At 36.3% G+C, this 20857-nt stretch overlaps 1 protein-coding gene across 4 annotated transcripts in view; it reads left to right on the forward strand.

Annotated features, from left to right (window-relative positions):
* The window catches only part of HERC2 (HECT and RLD domain containing E3 ubiquitin protein ligase 2), a 120183-nt gene that overhangs the window by 60126 nt on the left and 39200 nt on the right, over positions 1-20857 (forward strand). For all 4 annotated transcript variants that reach the window (XR_003259634.2, XM_026103270.2, XM_026103272.2 and 1 more), the window contains exons 36-60: positions 249-436; positions 941-1133; positions 1712-1894; positions 2486-2670; positions 4233-4380; positions 4473-4669; positions 4898-5128; positions 5788-5923; positions 6433-6576; positions 7575-7717; positions 7914-8181; positions 8334-8476; positions 10677-10775; positions 10871-11039; positions 11145-11270; positions 12049-12157; positions 12301-12440; positions 14097-14287; positions 15164-15269; positions 15430-15521; positions 16143-16318; positions 16789-16900; positions 18639-18720; positions 18851-18994; positions 19645-19735. Coding sequence is in view for 3 of the 4 variants with exons in the window: in XM_026103270.2 (XP_025959055.2) it covers positions 249-436; positions 941-1133; positions 1712-1894; positions 2486-2670; positions 4233-4380; positions 4473-4669; positions 4898-5128; positions 5788-5923; positions 6433-6576; positions 7575-7717; positions 7914-8181; positions 8334-8476; positions 10677-10775; positions 10871-11039; positions 11145-11270; positions 12049-12157; positions 12301-12440; positions 14097-14287; positions 15164-15269; positions 15430-15521; positions 16143-16318; positions 16789-16900; positions 18639-18720; positions 18851-18994; positions 19645-19735 (3796 nt within the window). In the remaining variant the exon portion in view is untranslated. The remainder of the gene's footprint in view (positions 1-248; positions 437-940; positions 1134-1711; positions 1895-2485; positions 2671-4232; positions 4381-4472; positions 4670-4897; positions 5129-5787; positions 5924-6432; positions 6577-7574; positions 7718-7913; positions 8182-8333; positions 8477-10676; positions 10776-10870; positions 11040-11144; positions 11271-12048; positions 12158-12300; positions 12441-14096; positions 14288-15163; positions 15270-15429; positions 15522-16142; positions 16319-16788; positions 16901-18638; positions 18721-18850; positions 18995-19644; positions 19736-20857) is intronic.

A 20857-nucleotide genomic window follows, 5' to 3' on the forward strand; every position in this document is an offset into this window, starting at 1 on the left:
TCTAATGTCTTTATTATTTGTCATTTATTTTTGTTCAGAATTAACTATTTAAAGCCTAGGGAATTCAAAATTATTGTATCCTAGCTGTCTAAAAGCTCCCCTGACTCTATCACCTGTTAAGTCAGCTTCCTTGTTTGTTACTGCTTTCATATTACAAACCTTATGTGCTGTCTGGTTTAAGTATGACAAAGGTACTCAAAAAATTTATAGCTGCTTTTAAATTTTCTTATGTGTTTTTTTCTATTTAGGACCTAGTTCTGACAACATTGAAGAAGACATGATTTCTTCTTCTCGTGGAGCTTCTGCTACAGTCTTAGAAGAGTCGAGAAAGGAAACCACACCAGTTCAGCTCCCTGTTTCTGGACCGGAGCTGGCAGCCATGATGAAAATTGGTACCAGAGTGGTGAGAGGGGTAGACTGGAAATGGGGCGATCAGGTACAACTTCTTCCATACAGGTTTGGATGTGTTAAAATCTGAAGTCTGTATTTAATGGGCTGTCTGTGAATTTTGTATTCCAACTTTAAAGGTCACTTTACCTTTCAAAGACTTAGTTAACATTAAATAGATACAATACTTGTTTAATTTCGTTTTTGGCCATGGAAATTCTTTTTCAGTGAAACTGTTCTGATTCATTATTTAAAAGAAAGCTGAATCACTTTTTTGACACAGTATTATGCAATTCCAAGCAGCTATATGGAACTTTTGTAGTATATTGTAAAGTAGATCTAAACATGGATGTTGCTGCAGTTTGCTGGGTTGATTTCTTTAGAAGACTGTGAGAATGTTTTCCAACTTTATGCTGAATTTTGAAAAATTATAGAATGTTCCCTGCCTAAACATTAGGTTAGCAGGAAAAAAAAGCAATGTTGATATTACTTTATTAACTTTGGATATGAATTAGTGTTGCCAGTTGTTTAACTTGAGCTTCTCTTCTGTCAGGATGGGCCACCCCCTGGTTTGGGTCGTGTGATTGGAGAATTGGGAGAAGATGGCTGGATTAGAGTGCAGTGGGACACAGGAAGTACAAATTCTTACAGAATGGGGAAGGAGGGAAAATACGATCTCAAACTATCTGAGCCACCACCTGCAGCACAGCCCACGACAGAGGATTCGGACACTGAGGATGATTCTGGTAAAAAAGCAAATTTTTATAAAAATACAAGCAGGGTTTTAGATGAATTCCAAAATTGACATCTTACAAGAGGAATAAAGCTTCTTTCAGAGCAGAAAATGTTTCATTAAAAGTGATTAATTTAACAGAATTGCACTTCTGACCAGAATCTATCTTAAAATAGATTTACCATGAGAAAGGAGGTTAGGAAGGGTGGTATCATATTTGAGCATTCACGGGCCAAAAGAAAAGGCATTGCTCAACTGAAATAATTTCAGTTACTGGTATCAGGAGGTACACATTTGAACATATGTTAATGATGGTCTAAAGCGCGGATTTTACTTGGCCTAATTATATCTTGTCATACTTCTTCCCTGTTCTTGACACTGTAGTGTAGTGCTAAAGAAGAACTTGAATATCTGCAAGAAATATTTGGTTTATATTTTTTCCCAGCAGTGTGAAATAAGGAATCTTCTTTGTGTCAAATCAGCTTAAGAAAATATTTCTCCCAATTTTCTCACATATTGTTTGTTTCAGAACACTTTAAGTAAATTAACTGCATATCAAAGCATTTGTTTGCTTTTTATGTTTCCCTTCAGAAGGAGAACAAGTTGAAAGGAATCTCCACCCTACCTCCATGATGCTGACAAGTACTGTGAACCTGTTGCAGACACTGTCTCTCTCTGCTGGTGTCCATGCTGAAGTCATGCAGAGTGATGCTACTAGGACTTTGTGTGGTCTGCTCCGTGTGCTTGTGGAGAGTGGAACAATAGATAAATCAGGTATATTATACAGACATAGTCTGCTTCTGTTTTGTGTTTTATTAATGTCTTACAACTTTGTAAATCTTTTGTTACAGGTTCTTAATCTTTTAAGACCAAAGGGTAAAAAATATATTTTCAGACCTATTAAAATCTTAATTAGTTGCAAAAGCAATATAAATGATTTTGGCTATTCTTAGATCATAAGCAGAAATAGCTGGAGAAATGCATGAGATCATGAGCATCAAGACAAATATAGTTTGTTTAGACAGTGAATTACTTAAGCTGTCTTTTTCTTAATGGGGGGAACAGTATGACTGGGTATATCATACTCACTTTTATAGCTTCTCTGTAATTTTAGAGAGTAAAGTTTTTATTCCTTTGAAATGAGCTAAATAAGGAAACAGTATGAGGATGAGAATTGTTTTAAAGGCATTTAAAAAAACCCAAAACTAATTATGAAGCTCTAAAATGGATGGTAACAGTGCATTTAAGGACAGTTCGGTAGCTCAGTATTATGATTTGTCCAGAAAATCCCCCAGGAATATACAGAGAATTGTTGTGTAGCTGGTGGAAAAGTCAACTGTTACATATGTGTCTTTTTATTTTTAGCTTCCTTGCCAAATAAATTAGTTTATAAAGAACAGCATAGAAGCTGGTGCACATTGGGATTCATTAGAAGTATAGCACTCATGCCTCAGATGTGCAGCACTCTAAGTACCTCTCAGTGGATAACTTTACTAATGAAAATTGTTGAGGGGCATGAATCTTTCACTGCTGCTTCACTACAGAGACAGGTAATGTGTGCATTTCTGGATTATTTTAATAAGAAATGGATTTAGTGGATTTGACTTGTCTTAAAAAAAATATGTAAAAAATGAGATTGTGAAATGTCTAGTTTTTAGTTAATTGGAGAAAATAAAACAAGTCTTATAATGTTTAGAATTAATTGTTTTAAATATACGCATGTACTTTTTGAGCTTTGAGGGTAGTACAGGCTTTCTTGTTCTCATGAAAGCCTGGAAGTTTAGTGCAGATGCGAGGCCAAAACAGTGTTCCAAAAATGTATTCTAGAAACTCCCATATAATGCTTCCTAGAAGTTAGAGAAAAGGTGGTTAGAAAAAGTGTACAATTTGATTGTAGAGTTATCAAATTATGTACTATCTACTACCCCTCCCTCTAGAGTAAATTGTTGTTATTCTTTTTGAGAAACTGCATCTCTGCATCTTATTTCAGTATTTTTTTTAAACTTACAGATTTTAAGTCTTATTATGCCTTTTTCATGAGATTGTGAAGCACCCTTGTTATAGGATATCTCTTCCAAGTTCTAAGACTCAGGGATCAAGAGATCTTCTCTATTCTTTTCTTTGCTAAAGATGTTAATGTTTTAAATTTAAATTTGTATCATAAAGGCCTGTCTGTTATTGTGTGATCTTCCAAAGAATTTTTCCAGTATTTTTAATTTGATAAGCCTTTTCTCGTCATTCAGGACTTGGTGCATTAGAGTCATCTATGCTGTTCAGGGAATTCTTGAGAGAAATGATAGTTCCTCATGTACCACCGTCTAGCTTAGCAACAAGAAAAAGACAAAACTTTGGATTTGTAGAAAGATGTATTGTTGACAGAGGTTTGCAGCAAGAGAGGTTCTCCTCACTTGTATTGGACTGCAGAAGATGAGGAAGCTTGCGTCCTGAAATACTTGTGTTCAAAATGTGAAACCTCATCTGTTCTTTGATACTGTACTGCGATGCCTTCTCATGTTCCTGGTCCACCCTTCATAGAATGTCTAGATTAATAGACATTGGCTTGTTCCTTTTATATTGTGTTCAGGCCCTAGTTATACTGTAAATATTCTTGGTGTCACTGCGGCTGCTTCTTGCTTTCTTGAATCATTCAGCTTTACATCTGTTGTTATACCTTCACTGCAGAGCACTTGAAGCTCTCATTCTGAAATACATGCTAGTACTAAGTTCCACACCTGGAGTCTGAACGAAGTTCCCACTCTTTATTCATATTTTTTCCTTTGTGTTTTAAAGTTGTATATAGGTTATTTTGTTTCCCAGTCTCATGTCCAGACTATTGCAGAGCTTGGCTTCACTAATAAAATGTGCCAGTAAAATTGTTACTGACTTTGAACTGGCACAACTTCCTTTATGTATTCCTCAGCAAAAAAAAGAAAAAAAAGTGAGAATCAGTAGCACTCTAAATTCAGCAGCCAGGAAAATACCAGTGTTACAGAATAACAACAAAGGAAGGCTGGTTTTTAAAGTGTCTTTCTTCCATACTTAAAATGTCTGAGAATTTCCTTAACATTTGGTGACTTCAGATGGAGTAACACTAATTTTGCTTTCTTTTTAGATCCTTGCTGTACATTTATTGAAAGCAGTACTTCCATCCTGGGACAAAAATGAAAGGTCGAGAGACATGAAATTTCTTGTGGAAAAACTGTTTGGTTTTTTAGGCAGCCTGCTTAGCACTTGTTCTTCAGATATCCCACTACTCAGAGGTAGAGGATCTTTTTCTTAATGGCTTTCTCTTTATACAAAAAATATATACGTTAAACTGACAAGTGTTTGTGTGATTGCTTTATCTTTTCAGAATCTACTCTGAGAAGGAGAAAGGCCAGGCCCCAAGCATCTCTAACTGCAACTCACAGCAGTACTTTAGCAGAAGAGATAGTGGCATTGCTGAGGACACTGCATTCGCTAAGCCAGTGGAATGGACTCATAAACAAGTACATCAACTCTCAGCTAACCTCCATCACCCACATCTTTGCAGGAAAACAGTCAGAAGGGGTAGTTTCCACGTTTTAAAATAAGCTCATTTTTATAGCAATAATTATTTTAAAGTGATAAATATTAAATGCTTGTAAATGATATTAAGTGTAATTTTGAAACCATATTTTGTATCTGTATGTGTATACCTGTGCTGTAATATTTTAATTGGAATATGTGCAATTACTTTTTATTTTAAAACATGTAGAAGTTTTTCTCCCTACAGTTAATTTTATTGTTCTTTGTTAGGCCCTTGTGGATGACTACTTTCCTGACACTGAGAATCCAGAGGTGGGAGGCCTAATGGCAGTGTTAGCAGTGATTGGTGGCATAGACAGTCGCTTGAGACTAGGTGGGCAAGTAGTTCATGATGAATTTGGAGAAGGCACAGTGACACGCATCACTCCAAAAGGGAAAATCACTGTACAGTTCTACGACATGCGAACATGTAGAGTGTGCCCTCTGAATCAACTAAAACCAGTAAGTTCATTTTTATTGAGGCTTTAATACAGGGAAAGGTATGATTTTGTGAAATTAAAGACATTTGGTGCAAAGAAATTATTTGTTTTTCATTTGGTAAATATGTTGAAGCTCAGCACCTACAAGTCTCTGAATTAGTGCAAATCTAACACAGTACTCATGCATATCTTTATAGGGCCTTTAATGTCTGTCCTCATTTCTTGAGGAGGCAAATAGTCCTTTGACCTGCGCTAAAATCCCAAGTCATGACAATGTGATTTATAGCAGTTAGGTGAGAAGAGCTTGATTATGTCCTTAACGTAAGTTGTGAACTAGTGTAGAAACTCTTGCTCTTTTTCACCTGGATCTTTATCTCAAGTCAATTAAGATGGCTTTAGTGAAAGTCCCCAGCCTGCTTCAGGGACTACAGTTCTTCCTTGCTCTATCTCTGTCTTGCTTTTTCGCCCAATAGTTGTGTGATTGTGTGATACAGCTACAACCTTAGCAGCTTTGTAGAGAATGAGTCCTCTCTGGTTGTTCCTGGTCAAGAACAGTGAAATGAATAATGCTTTTGCTCCTCCTCAGATAAGAAAGAATCAAAGTTCTGAATGATTTTACAAAATTTTGGAAAATGCTGATCGGTGTTTTCTCTCTTTGTCCATTTCTTCCCCCTCTCCCAGCTTCCAGTTGTGGCTTTTAATGTAAACAACTTGCCTTTCACTGAACCTATGCTCTCTGTTTGGGCTCAACTAGTAAACATGGCTGGAAGTAAGATAGAAAAACACAGAATGAAGTCTCCTAATCAGGGTCTTTCAGGTACCTTTTTTTTTATTTATTTTTATTTTGAGCTGGATATTCCCTAGGAAAAAATGCTGGTAACAATAAATATACATAGGAAAAAGGGTTTTCTGGAATCTTGCTTTTTTCTTGGTCAACCTTCAATAATATTCACTTATGAGGCATGTTTAGTTAGGAGATGAACAGCTTTGGGGCACTGTAAGTGGAATACAGTTTTTAATTTGGCAAGAAAATGTAGATATGGTTTGGGACTGGATATCTTGTATTGAATTGTTTTAACTATTGGATGCATATAACATTTTAACTATACTTACTGTACTATATATTCTCTGTGCGGTGGTCCGAGGGATGAAAAACAGAAAGGTGTTGTTTTTTAATGTCATGGGTCATCAACACGTTACTCAGACTACCTCATGTTGTTCATTAGCACTTCACAATCTTTCACACAGTGAGTTAAGATGTAAACTGTTTTCTCGGGCTGAGGTCATGAGGTTGTGTGAATGTTAGCCTTTCTCCTCTCCTGATAGGTCAAGTGGATTTGGATCTGCTGAGATGCCAGCAATTAAAGCTGTATATACTGAAAGCAGGACGAGCTCTGCTGTCTCACCAGGATACACTAAGGCAGATCCTATCTCAGCCAGCTGTTCAGGAGTGTGCATTAAATCCTGCAGGTATTTTGAAATGAAACCTGAGTGTGCCACAGTTTGTTCAGGTGGTAGATACAGCACCTATACAGCATATAACCCTGGCTGATGGCATTTGGAGGCTAGAAATTAGGTTTGGCCTCAAAAGACTAAAAGTTAAAGGCTAGAATTCAGGAATGCTTTAAAGTTATGTATTAAAAGCATTTTGATTTTTTTGACTTAGGTTTTGGAAGAATAGGGTCAGATGTTTGAAGCTTGGAATGTTGGAGTTTGCCAAATATACATAAAACAGTCTTTCATAATTAGTATTTGGACAGAATTTGTAAATAATTTTAAAACAGTTGTGCTTTTTGCTATTTTTTTTCCTCCTTCAAAGCTTGAAGTGTGAGATCTCAGTTATTCTTTTTACTTCAAATATATTGCATTTTTCACTGAAACAAGTATGGGTTATGTAGTATCTTAAGCACAAGCTTAAAAGAAGTTTAATGAATTGTAGTTTTAATTAATTTGAATTCATCTACCTATATATGAATTCTATATATTAAAAAAATAAAAAAAAAGAGAGAAAACAGCTCTACCAGTTTTCAGGATTGCTCTTGACATCCTTCTAGTTCATGTTCATTTTTTGGGCTTTGTATGAACAGTATCTACCATGCTTTTGAGAACGAGAGGAGGAGATTGTTAGTAATCTATTAGTAATCTATATAAAGTGGTTTATCTTGGAAGGACCTGTGTATAGTAGTGTTACTGTAACAAGGTGAACTCAAGAGTTACTGGTGTACATTCACTGTCCACTGAGCAGACTTGTTCTAGGTGTATTTTAGTAAAACTCGTGTTTAACTACAAATTTCTCACTTGCTTTGTGTATGGGGAATGTGGTGCACATGGTTTAATCTTAAACATGTGATTCCTGTGAAGAAATGTGGGAGAAATACCTATGTTTGGTCTGCAGATAGGCCCCAGAATAAGTCCCCATATTGACTTTTATTACGTGCTTTCAGTTAAAATAATGTTTTTGTTTCAAGAGGATGGAGCAGTTGCATCCCCTGACATAGGAGACATGTCTCCTGAAGGACCTCAGCCTCCCATGATCCTTTTGCAGCAACTTTTAACAGCTGCTACTCAGCCATCACCTGTGAAAGCAATATTTGACAAGCAAGAGCTTGAGGTAGAGTCTGTGTTTTCTTGTAATAAGCAACCTAATCAGCAAGTCTGTCTAATTAACCTTTCTATTGAAACTCTCTTTTGCTTGCTTGCTCTTTCACTTGCTCCATCTCTCCTCCCTCCTATCCATGCATGCACGCATAAATAAAATAATATTTAATATACTTGTTTTACCTAGACTAATTTATGCTCCCATTTAGGCTGCTGCTTTGGCAGTATGCCAGTATCTGGCTGTAGAGTCTACACATCCTTCAACTCCAGTGTTTGAAGACTGTAGCTCTAGTGAGGCTACAACGCCCATCACAGTGCAACATATCCGACCTACAAAAGTGAAGAAACGCAAGCAATCTCCAATTCCACCCCTTCCTATTGTAGTTCAACTTATGGAAATGGGTTTTCCTAGGAAAAACATCGAATTTGCACTAAAATCACTGTCTGGAACCTCTGGAAGTGCTTCTGGGTTACCAGGTATGTTGGTTAAATTGGTAGTGTTAAAAGGAAAGCTGCCAGCAGACTGAAACACTACTTACAAAGGAGCAACTGTTACTTCCCTTTTTGGAAGTCCCTGTCTGAGGAATGTCAGAAAATCCCTTAGTAACTGACTTTGTTATCTGTATTAGGAGTGGAAGCCTTGGTTGGCTGGTTATTGGATCACCCTGATGTTCAGATTACTGATCTTTCTGATGCTGATACTGTCTCTGATGAGTATTCAGATGAGGAAATAGTAGAGGAGGTAGAAGAAGCTGAAGCTGCCTGCCCTCTGGTGAGTATCAAGTTAAAAAAATTAACTAAATGTGGTAACAGAGTCTAAATTTTGTAATTCTTTCTCTTTATGAACTTGGTTAGAATTCAAGGACGTTGTGCTGTCCCAGGTTTTCATGGCTGTAACAAGGACCAAGTTGGCCAAATGTTTCTAAACCATGTTGAAAAAAACCTCAATAATCTATAAATATTTGCTTATCCGTATAGGAGTGGAATGTCAGGTAGACGTTCCACTAGTGATAGCTGTAAATATTCTGGATAGTCTCAGTTGGTTGCATTCAAAATAGTTAATGCTATAGAGGAATATTTGTAAAGGACTCCTTTCTCTCCCCCCACCTCCTTTGGGCTGAAAAAAGGTAGTAGAGTATGTTAGCTACAAACTGTGATTGAAGGCAAAATTGTGAATAAAAGGCAAGAAGATGTCAGTGAAATAAATTAAGTTTTTTTCACTATAAAAACTGTTTTTCAATTATTGGCAATAAAATGGCCTTCATAGTGCCTGTTGTGTATGATGGCTTTAATCTGAATTTACATTAAGTTTCTGTTAACTTTCAGGAACTCTTTCAGTAAAGATTTATCAGTTTAAAAATAGGTGCAGTATTGCTGTTTATTCTTTCAAGTGTTATGCTAAGTTTTCTGTTGTATGTGGGATTTTATAATTATAACAGAAAGGAAGGTATACTTTGGAGGAAGTGATCTTGATATTGAGTTCTGATATTCTCATCAGTCAGTACTGCAGTGAGAAACTTCGTCCTATACATTGTCTTTAATATGCCACAATTAAAAAATACATCATCTAATGCTCAAAATAACACCAAGTTTTCTAAAAATTCCTGTTGCGGGTGGAATGTAATATTCCCTTTTTTTTTAAAGTAGATCAAATCTTGAAAAGAAGAATTTCTGATATCTACAATTTTATATTTTTCATCAGCTTGTTTTTCTAAGCCTTATTTAGAAGTTTTTAAAGTCATAGTTATATGACTGTAACAAAAAATCATGGTGTACCTTAAATAGTTGATTCACCATGCATGAGTACATGCTGAGGGCCCAGTGACTGGAAAGCAGCTCTGCATAGAAGAGCTGGAAGTCCTGGTGGACAACAAGCTGACCATGAACCAGCAGCATGCCCCTGTGGCAAAGAACCCAGTGGTATCTTGGGCTGCATTAGGTTGCCAGCAGGTTGAGGGAGGTGATCCTTCCCGTCTACATAGCCCTGGTGAGGCCACAACTGAAGTGCTGCATCCAGTTCTGGTCTCCTCAGTACAACAGCGAGATGGTCCTGTGGGAGCAAGTGCAGCAAAGGGTCACAAAGATGATTTAGGCTCTGGAGTGTATCTCATACAAGGAAAGGCTGAGAGAGCTGGGACTCAGCCTGGAGAAGAGAAGGCTTGGGAGCAATTTACAAAGTGTATAAATATCTGATGGGCGGACCTAAAGATGATGGGGCCAGACTCTTTTCTGTGGTGCACAGTGACAGGACGAGAGGCAACTGGCACAAACTGGAACACAGGAAGTTCCACTTGAACACAAGAAAACAATTCTTCCCTGCGAGGGTGACAGCACTAGAACAACTAGAGGTTGTGGAGTCTCCATCCTTGGAGATGCTCCAAAGCAGTCTGTATAGGGTCCTGGGCAGTGTGCTCTGGGTGACCCTGCTTGAGTAGGGGGGTGGTGGGCTAGATGATCTCCAGAGGTGCCTTCCAATCTCAGCCATTCTGTGATTAACATTCACCTACTGTTTTTTGTTGTTGCTGTTGGGTTCCACCTCCGCCCCCAACATATCATCTAAAAAGTGGAATGTGAAACGTGAATATGTAGGGCTGATTACTCACTAATCTTTTTTTGTTTCGACTTTTCTTTGACAAACAAATTTCCTAAATGCCAGACTTCTTAAATTTCCTAAATTTCCAAGCTGCAACTTGCAGCTTGTTTCAGACATTCTAAAAATTTGTAACTACATTCCTTGACAAGTCATTCTGGAAGCTAAGCTGTGGTTTAAAGTAAAGTAGATTATAAGCTTTACCCTTGTAGTCAGTTGACCCGTTGAAGATTTTTTGCATTTCAGCATGCAACTTTGATGTTACATGTGTTTGCCTTTGTTGGATTATCTTAAGTTCCAGCTAAGAGTTGTATTTATGTGAACTGAAAACAGAAACAGATTTTTAAAACTGCTCTGTATTTATCTTGGGTCTTCTTTTCAGTCAAGTGGTGCTGTTGTAACAGAGAGCCAAACCTATAAGAAACGAGCTGATTTCTTGAGTAATGATGATTATGCTGTGTATGTGAGAGAGAATATTCAGGTAAGCATGATGATGATAACTATATGGAAACTACTTCCCTTCTGCTACATACCTCTGTGCAGAATTGTGGCATTTTATTGTCCTTTTTTATCTAGGTTGGGATGATGGTTAGATGCTGCAGAGCCTATGAGGAAGTTTGTGAAGGAGATGTAGGCAAAGTAATTAAATTGGATCGAGATGGATTGCATGACCTCAATGTGCAATGTGACTGGCAACAAAAGGGTGGTACTTACTGGGTCAGATATATCCATGTTGAGCTTTTAGGTAGGTTCACTGCTGTTTTTAAATAACTAGCTGAGTGATATACTAAGGGAGATTTATCTTGGAGGGGGAAAAACCTCACCATGTGTTTATTCTTGAAACTGCTAGGATTCCCACCACAAAGTTCTGCCTCGCATATCAAGATTGGTGACAAAGTGCGTGTGAAAACCTCTGTTACCACACCCAAATACAAATGGGGATCAGTTACTCACCGAAGTGTTGGAGTAGTCAAAGGTAAAATATATTCAAAATGGGGAAGGAGGGGAAATAGAATTTGAAACCACACAGACTTTGTACAGTGTTTAAAGAGAATTTTTTTCAACAGTTACTGCTCATACCACTATGTGGGAGATTGCGTGGCGATAAGAGAATACAATGCATTTGATGTCCATGATGAATTTATGGCCGCATACACTGTGGCCTCCCCTTTTTGTTAATGTGCTCATCTGCATTATGAGCTACTCCACTCACATGCGGTAAAGGTCTTTAAAAATTTGTATAGTTTCCTGTGGTAATCTTCATTTACACTTTTTCTAAATGAAGCACAAGTATGGTTTCCCTTTAAGCAATAAATCTGTCTTGAGAAGATTTGATATGAGAGTGATGTGGAAGTGAGGTGCACTATTATCTACCTATAAGTGAGGTTATAAAAGTAACCTGTGGGGCATAGATTCTTTGTAGGGGTACAGATGTTGGTCAGTTGTTTGTCCTTAGAAATACAGTCTCTCTGCCTCTCTGTCTCTGTCTGGCTGTCTCTGTCTCTCTGTCAGAACTGTTTTAAAAAAAAAAAAAACCACTCAGGGCCAAGAATTGTACTTTCCTCCCTGCCCCTCCCTCACTGCAGGTTACTTGATTAGGTTAATACATAGTTCCATTAAAATAAAAGGTCCCTATGAAAATAGCTTTTTTTGTGATGTATTTCTGCTCCGATGTTGATTACATCACTGGACAGTTTCCACTTCATTTTAAAGATATTTGCAAGATATTGTATTTTCTGCATGTTTTGTCACAGCATTTAGTGCCAATGGAAAAGATGTCATTGTAGACTTTCCTCAGCAGTCTCACTGGACTGGCTTATTGTCAGAAATGGAATTGGTCCCCAGCATTCACCCTGGAGTCACGTAAGTGATGATTTATATATTTCTTAATGTACATGGATTGCCCTTTAGCCTTATTGTCTTGATTTCACTGTCTTGAGTACCGTTACAGTTAACTTGTACCATGAAGACTGCTAGAAATATATTTTGTTCTTTTATGAAATCAGGTGTGATGGTTGTCAGATGTTTCCTATCAATGGGCCTAGATTCAAATGCAGAAACTGTGATGATTTTGACTTCTGCGAAACCTGTTTTAAAACCAGAAAACATAACACCCGGCATACTTTTGGCAGAATAAATGAACCAGGTAAATTTCAGAATTTAGACTTTCTTACATGAATTTAAAATGCGTTGAATTCATTTTTAAAATAATCTTAAAATTCAGCTTCTTAACATAATAAAATTAATGTTCAGACTGACCCTCTAGGCAACAAAATAGTTTTGGCAGAACATAGCTGTAGTTTACCACAGGCAATTGCAACAACACCAGAACATCAACTCTTTAGGTTTCTTTGTAGACTGCTTACCAGCATGAAATAAGTTTAAAAAATTTGGTTACATAATAACTCCTTATGTAAAACCTGAGTTTTCAGCTACACTAAGAGTAAAATGCTGTAATTCTTTGGTCTTCCTGCCCTTTGCTGTCAGACCAAATAGAGGTGAATCGATCGTTCATGACAGCAGGTACGGCTTGAAATGCCTAAGATTCTGGTGTAGTCCTTAATTGCTCTTGTGCAAGTTTGCCCAGCAATATGTGAGAGTTACTTCCTCATTGCCTCCATGATCTGGAGACTCGAGAGAAGTGTGATAAGTAAGGGAAACCTTTCCAAGGATTCCTCTCTTTTCTCTCTCCCCTCGTCCATCTCTCTCTCCCCTAATTTTTCCCACACCTGTCTAAAAATCAAGCTGATCAATAATATTTGCAAGGTGATGCTGGCTTTTGGACTAAACCTCTTGATATTTATGTATTGCCAGTCTGATTGGTTTGAGAGTCAAATGAAACTGTTCCCCTACTAGAAATTATGAACGTGCATTTCATGTATACGATGGTTTATTTAAAGGGTAAGAAAGATTTCCCGTTAAGAAATCAGTTAATATGGTTGTACAGCTAGCATAGTGTGTATCCCTAATGCTGTCCATTGCATTGGGTAGGGTAGAGGAGTTGCAGTATTATCTAATCAGGCTTACTAGAAGCTTCAGGGTTCAGTAAAGGGAAGCAGAAGTGAGTTTTTGAAGGGAGGAAGAAAAAAAAAAAAAACTCACTAAACCCCCACATCATTAACTTCTAAGATTCAGAATTTGTTAAGTAATAAAAATTAGCTATTTCTATTCTGCTGCAAGAGATTTTGGTTGAGGGTTGAATGTTTTTCATATGCTTTGGTGTTGTACGACATTGGTATGCTGTGGGCCTGTATTTTGAAGTGTATATCTTCAGAAGTTTTGATTTGTATTTCAAAAGGAAGGACCTTTTCAGGTGGATATTTAGTCAAGAATCTTAGTCTTCTAAGGATGCTGTCATTTTAAAGAGTGCATGGCTCTGTAATGTTTTATCATTCCAGATTAGGAATTACTCTTAATGTCTTACAGCCCCAGTGATATAAGAGTGAAGTTTTCCTTTATTTTTAAATATTTTTTGATACAAACTTACGATAGCTTTCCTTAGTACAAATCAATCATAAGTATAAGAAGAGAAATGTAACTACCCCAAATGACAGGCATGAGAACTCATAAGGTCATGTAATGTACTTGAAACTCCTTTTAAAATAAATAAATTTCAAGTTAAACCATTTAAGCAGGAGTAACATTGCCAAATCTGTGTGTCATGCTTCCAGCTGCATTCTACTTTGAGACTACTTAGGAGAAATCTTTAGGATTTGTTATATTTCCTTTCACATTGCTTATGGGTTAATAAAAGCAATTTTCTTTAAGAGGTACATGCTTAAAATTACATTTAACTGAACAGGTCAGTCTCCAGTGTTTTGTGGGCGTTCTGGAAAACAGCTGAAGAGACGGCATAGTAGCCAGCGAGGAATGTTACTGGATGATTGGTCACGAATTGTTAAAAATTTGAATGTCTCATCTTCTGTGAATCAGGCTTCACGTCTTATCGATGGTAGTGAACAGTGCTGGCAGTCTTCTGGCTCGCAAGGAAAGGTAACTTTAAGCTATTCCTTTGGTTCACTCTGGCATGTTTCTTTTTTCTTAAGAGGACAAGCACTTACCTTACTTTGTTAATATGTTTGTTTGTTGTCTATGTGTAACATAAAAATGTAGTAAAAACAGATACCTGAAGTACAAAAGCTATGTTTCTTCATGGTAAATGTGCTGCTTTTTTAAGTTGTGCTTTATCTCTAAGTTTCTCGTGAAATATAAAGAACTTAGATGATTTCTGAAATACAGAGTAATTATTCGGTGGTTGGTCATATCATTACCTTCTGATTATGACTGATGACAATTGTTGTTAACATTCGCATTGATTGTATCTTACTTAAATGAGGTTGTTGCAAGAGGAAAAGCACCCATGTTATTATTAGCTAAAATTGCTCCTGAGCCACTGGGTCACATGCCTTGTTTCTTAGTCTGTGGTGTACCAGTTTTATTGGCCCACAGCACTGCTCTGTGGCCAGGCTGGGCACTGGGATCTGCAGCTGGGCTTCTCTCCAGTGCATTTCAGTGCTCTTTCAATGGTTGTGCAGAGAATATGCACCAGTATGCTTCTTTCAGGTTGTCTACTGTCTGTAACCTTTTAAAGGTTTACATTATGTCCCATCTCTTGATCTGCAATGGCATTATGCTTTTTCGGTCTGATCAGTGGTATTGCTCTTCAGTGAAATCAGTTATTTGCTGCAGCTGTTTCTCTTGTACTGGGTCTCAGAGAGGCCAGAACTTGACAAGATCATTGTTCTTTAACCAGATTCCATGGATTGCAGATGTTCCATAACATTCACAATGGCACATATTTATCCTTGTTAACAATACAGTGGTCCTCACAATACTATCTGAAAAAGAAATTCTGTATCTTTTCCATAGCACTGGATTCGCTTGGAGATTTTTCCAGATGTTCTTGTTCACAGACTAAAGATGATAGTGGATCCTGCAGACAGCAGTTACATGCCCTCTTTAGTTGTGGTTTCAGGTATGTGAATGTACTCCTGAAGTCTAAAAATCTTTCTGCATCAAACAGTTGGCATTCATTTGACTTCAGTTAACATAGTCATCTGTTTAAAATGCATAGTGTCTGTTTTTGATACAAACTCTATTTTAAAATATTTTCCTTTCCATGTTTTGCTTTCCAGGAGGAAATTCCTTAAATAACCTTATAGAGCTAAAGACAATCAATATAAATCCTACAGACACCACAGTGCCTCTTCTCAGCGATTGTACAGAGGTAGGTGAAGTTTGTGTGAGAAGAATTATACAGAACACAAAAATATTTTGCTGCAAGAGGTGGATGAAAAGCACCCTTATGATTGTTACATTGTTGTAATTTACTTTTCCCTTCATGAGCAGTATTTCTGGCAGTTTAGTAAAGTTAACTATCCTGATAATTTTTATCATAATCACAGTGCAACTCTGCAATAGTCTTAAGAGTAAACACATTATAGCTTTTTCAAAAAATTAATATACCTATGAAGCAAAAAGATAGCCATGTAAGCTTAAATCTGGGAATAATTTTGGTGGGTGGTAAGGCTTATTTTGGACAGTAGATCTAACCTTCTTCAGTAACTTCAAGGAGGTGTGCATAATCAATTTTTAGAAGATTGGAAGTGAGATCATTCTCAGATTTGTGAGACCATAGTACAAACTATACAGAGTTGAAAGCCAGATATTTTAAGGTACAGTTAAGGTACAGTGTTTTTGTTGTTGTTGTTGTTTTTTGTTTTGTTTTGTTCTTTTTTTTTTGTTTTTTTTTAAGATGACAAATAAACCCAAGCAAAAATTGTCTTTCCTATGTTTCCTAAACTTATGTAGGACCCAGAAGGTGGCAATGTAATTTTTTTCGTCTTAGTACCACAGGTATATTGAGATTGCAATCAAACAGTGCAGGAGCTCTGGAATTGATTGCAAAATACATGGCCTCAGCATACTGGGACGTGTACGTGCAGAGGATGAAGATTTGGCTGCAGTCCCTTTCCTTGCTTCTGATAATGAGGAGGAAGATGATGATAAAGCTAACACTGGGAGGTAGGTAATTGTAGGGAGGAGGAAAGACCTGTAAAGAGCCTTAGTGTCTTTATATTCTGATCAGGAGATTACTTACAAGCAGTGCAACTTAAACAATTAGATTGAATGGTAGGAAAGAGAGTAATCAGTATCTTAGTTTGTCAGAGATGTAGTTAGGTCATTTGTTGCTATTTAACTTCTTTTTTATGATTATCACATAGATAAGGTGTGCATTTTGCTTCTCCAGCATACTTCAAGTTGTAAAACTAGCAGAAAACTTGATGTAGTCATATTTGACATGTGGCATATTTTGTATATACCCTACTGCTCTGCAGACTACCAAGATTCTGGGTTTTTTGTTTTTATTTGCCGGTGCCACCACTTAACTGTGGTGATGTGGGTACTGAAGCAGTGTTCTAAAATGTGAAATCAGTAAAGTGCTATAGCACGCAAGTTGCTAAACTGACTTTGTTTTTTCTCAATGTACTCAGTCTTGTTAAAAAGAAGGCAGCTGGGCTGGAATCAGCAGCTACAATAAGAACCAAAGTTTTTGTTTGGGGACTAAATGACAAAGATCAATTAGGAGGACTGAAAGGTTCCAAGGTATGTTTGTTGCTTTAGTATTTTAGTATCAAACAGAAGTAGCTGAAGATAAAACATAAGTCTCACACAACTCAGTCTTAATTCAAATTTAATTAGAATTTTAAAATTTATTATCAAAATCTATTAGTAGTTTTGATGGCTTTTTGGTGTTAGGACATTGTAGATGTTTGCTGTTAGGTGGAAAATTAGAGCAAATTTGCATTTTGATTGTTACTCTGAATTGCAGTTTGATTTTTAGTAGCAAGTGACTTAATCATTTGTTTCAGATGATAGCATACTAATCATTCCAAAAATCTGTAGCACTCCTACACTTTTCTTACCTCATGAGTTTGTTGGATGCATGGAATGTATTTAATAGAAAAATTTACCATGTATTCTCTGTAATTGGAGCTGGTTCAGTAATCAGAAAAAAAAATGAATTCGCATTTTATAATTAGGGTTATTTGATTACAGTTTATGTAATTTGAGGGGCATTTCAGCCCTGCGTGCAGGTGTTTATGCATAATTTTTTATATGATGCAACATGGCAAATGTTTAATCAATTTAAGTTATCATTAATCTGAAAAGTATGTTAAGAAAGCATTTCTGTATTATGTTGCAAATAAAATATATACTATTGCCCGGCCTGTAGAATGTCTTTCAAGAAACAAGAAGAAACAGTTGTAATATTCTCCATCCTGTATTGTATCTGCATGTAAAATCATCAAGGCTTAAGTGCTGAAGTGCAGATTTTAGTTGATTCCTGCTTCCAGACTCAGTGAAGGCAAAATTACGTCTCTGTTTGACTGAAGTGCTTTTTTTCTGCCTAGAGAAGGGGGGAACTATAGGACAATTAAATGGGAGAAGAGAGGAAAAACAAATTTCAAATGCAAATATGTCTATAAGTATGAACTAATTCTGTAAAGATTAAGCCTCTGTGGGGAAAGAAATCATGGTATTGCAAACCTGTACACTTCTGGTGTCTAACAAGTGCTGTTATTATTAAATGTGTAGGTTGATTAATCAGTATAGTAATTTTATTAACCGCTTCAAGCTTTTGAAATGTCCTTCGAACTTTTTTCCTAATGTACTGTAATGACAAAATCTTCTAGAAACAGTATCTCTTTAGCTGCATAAAAATAAATAAACGTTTACCTTTGTTACATAAAGAGGTATGCCAGATTTGGTTACATGTGGATTCTGAAACACTTGAAAGGGAGTATTGGCTTCTATTTATATATGTATGCAGCTTGATCAAAGACTACTTTGCAATAATGGAGAAACTAGGTTGCTTGTTTTCTTTTTCCCTTGAGTTGATCTCTAAGCCAGATTGCTAAAGTATTTTGCTATAGAAAAACTGAGCTGTGCTCCTGTATTTGTGTATGCTGAATTTAAGTATGTTGATTAACACTTTTAACTAAATTTGCTTTCTTGTTATGGCTTTCTTTCACCATTTACCTTGGTTTCTTCAAGAAAATTATACAAAAAGGAAAAATCCTTGTTTATATCCCTTTTCAACTTTTTCTCAGATTTTGAGATTATCATGGTTTTACTATTAAATACCCTTTCTTGGTTTCTGTCTTTTGCTTTATGCATTTTAACTGATGTATGTAAAGAGAATAATTATGAACAATTGGGGAGTTTCATTAAAAACTGTAGCTGTCAGATTAACTGGTTTATCACTTAAGAATTGCTCTTCTCTTTGCAGTATTAAACTTTAAAATCTGCTGTAATAATTTCTGTTTCCTGTCTCCTCTAGATAAAGGTTCCTTCCTTTTCTGACACCCTTTCTGCCTTGAATGTTGTACAAGTAGCTGGGGGATCCAAAAGCCTTTTTGCAGGTAAGATAGCTTGCAAGGCTCAAGGTTAAAATACATACGATCATTTTGAGAGGCAGAAACAGATCTTCAGTTGTGAAACATTAATGGTATTTCAAACTCTTTTTTTTTTTTTTTTTTCCCCTCATCTTAGTGACTGTAGAGGGTAAAGTCTATGCCTGTGGAGAAGCCACAAATGGAAGGCTGGGTTTAGGAATATCTAGTGGAACTGTGCCTATTCCTCGCCAGATTACAGCTCTGAGTAACTATGTTGTAAAGAAGGTGGCTGTTCACTCAGGTACAGACTCTTGCCATTCTTCCATATATTAGCCATTCTTCCATATATTAGCTTAACATATTAAGCCTAAAAATGGAAGCTGTTTGCGATTTCTCAGGTGCTGTGGTAAAGGGGGGATAAAGAATAGGTTTGTTTTGTTTGTTTTTGCGTTTTTTTGGTTTTTTTGTTTGTACAGAAATTAATTTCTGTCTGTTATATTAGATGTTAAACTAGATGTAATGATCCCATTGTCATTAAAATATATATGAATTTAGACCATACTTAGTTTCTTACTTGCTGGAAGCTAAATTTGGTATACTCCTGAAAAGCGTGATTCAAATAAAGTATTCTCATTTTTAAGTATTGGTAAATGGTGGGGCTTTCTTGGTTTCTATTTCTTTGCACCATTGAAAATTTCAAATTAAGGGATTATTTTTTCTTTCTATTGTGCCAGGAAGCCTACTCCTATGAATATTGTGTGCATTTTTAATTAAATCAGAGATAAACTAAAACCTCTTAAGGACATAAGTAAAGTGTGTTGAGATGAAAGGCTTGTACAGTTAAATTGGAGAAGTACAGCAGTGTTAGATTTCTGAGATTCTGCTAGACCTTTGCTGCCTATTTGAAAACTTCTACTATTTGAAAATTTAAATTTATGTTCATGTTTTCAGGTGGCCGGCATGCTATGGCATTAACTGTTGATGGAAAGATATTTTCCTGGGGTGAAGGAGATGATGGAAAGCTTGGACACTTCAGTAGAATGTAAGGATATGAATTTTATTTGTATTTCAGTAAGGGGGGGGGGAAATGTCATATTATAGCACAGTTAACTGCTGCTGTTAACAATGACAGGATTTTAAATATAATGGGAATAAAAAATTATGTCCTGAAAAGGTTATTCCACAATGTATGTTAGTTTATATTACAGCAATTATAGCTGTTTCAGGCACTTTAAAAAGGAGGCATTCAATTTAATTTTAACATAATACTTGGAAACACATGCTTAGTGGATAAAGTCTTTAATAGAGTGTTTTTCTGTGTCACTGATGAAATGATACAGGCTGCCTGCTGGACATTGAGTGCTTTTAAAAGGTGCTTTTTTGATTGAGGTGCTTTTAAAAAAACTTTTAGTAGTTTTACATTTTTTAAGTTCCTGAGTGCTACCAGTTCCTAATGCAAGTCTGACAGAGTGTTTTGTAGCCCATTTCTTTAGACCTTTGTTCACAAACCTGTGTTATTGTTATTTTCTGTAACTTATAAAAGGGAGAGACTTGGAGCTCTTACTCTGGGCATTTCACGAAAACAGATTTTCCAAAGGTTGTGCATAGTTTTATAAAAGCATTAACAGCGGCTCTGATATACATTCAGTACTGGAAAACCTTTAGTTGAGACTCTTCCCTAAATTTAGAGAATACTGTAATGATGTGAATACTAAATGTTTCCAGTACTCTCGTAAAAACCTAACAATAAATTCCAGTTTTAACTTCTCTGTCGCATGAAGAGCAGAGTTGGGATGGGAATGTCATATCTTAATTCTTCACTGTCTGGTCCTGTCTCTGTAGGGTGGAGAAATGGTTAATTTTAACAAATCACTCAATTTTTACCTATAACAGGGTATTAATTTTCACTTGGTATTACACACTTTTTAACTGAGTCATCATCTTGGTATTTTGGATTTGTGCTGTCTTAATTCTGCAATGTATATAGCAGAAAATATTTATTTAAACATACACTTTGAAGTACATTGAAAATAATGTAAACTTGAGATTTACTACAGAGCATGTCTTGGAATCGTATACAAATATTGCATCATATTTTATCTTCGGATTATTGTTAATTTTACACAATATCTTGGATTATGGAGCTTGAACTATGTTCTGTAAC

Source organism: Dromaius novaehollandiae, chromosome 1 (assembly GCF_036370855.1).
Source record: "Dromaius novaehollandiae isolate bDroNov1 chromosome 1, bDroNov1.hap1, whole genome shotgun sequence".
NCBI classification, from domain to species: domain Eukaryota; kingdom Metazoa; phylum Chordata; class Aves; order Casuariiformes; family Dromaiidae; genus Dromaius; species Dromaius novaehollandiae.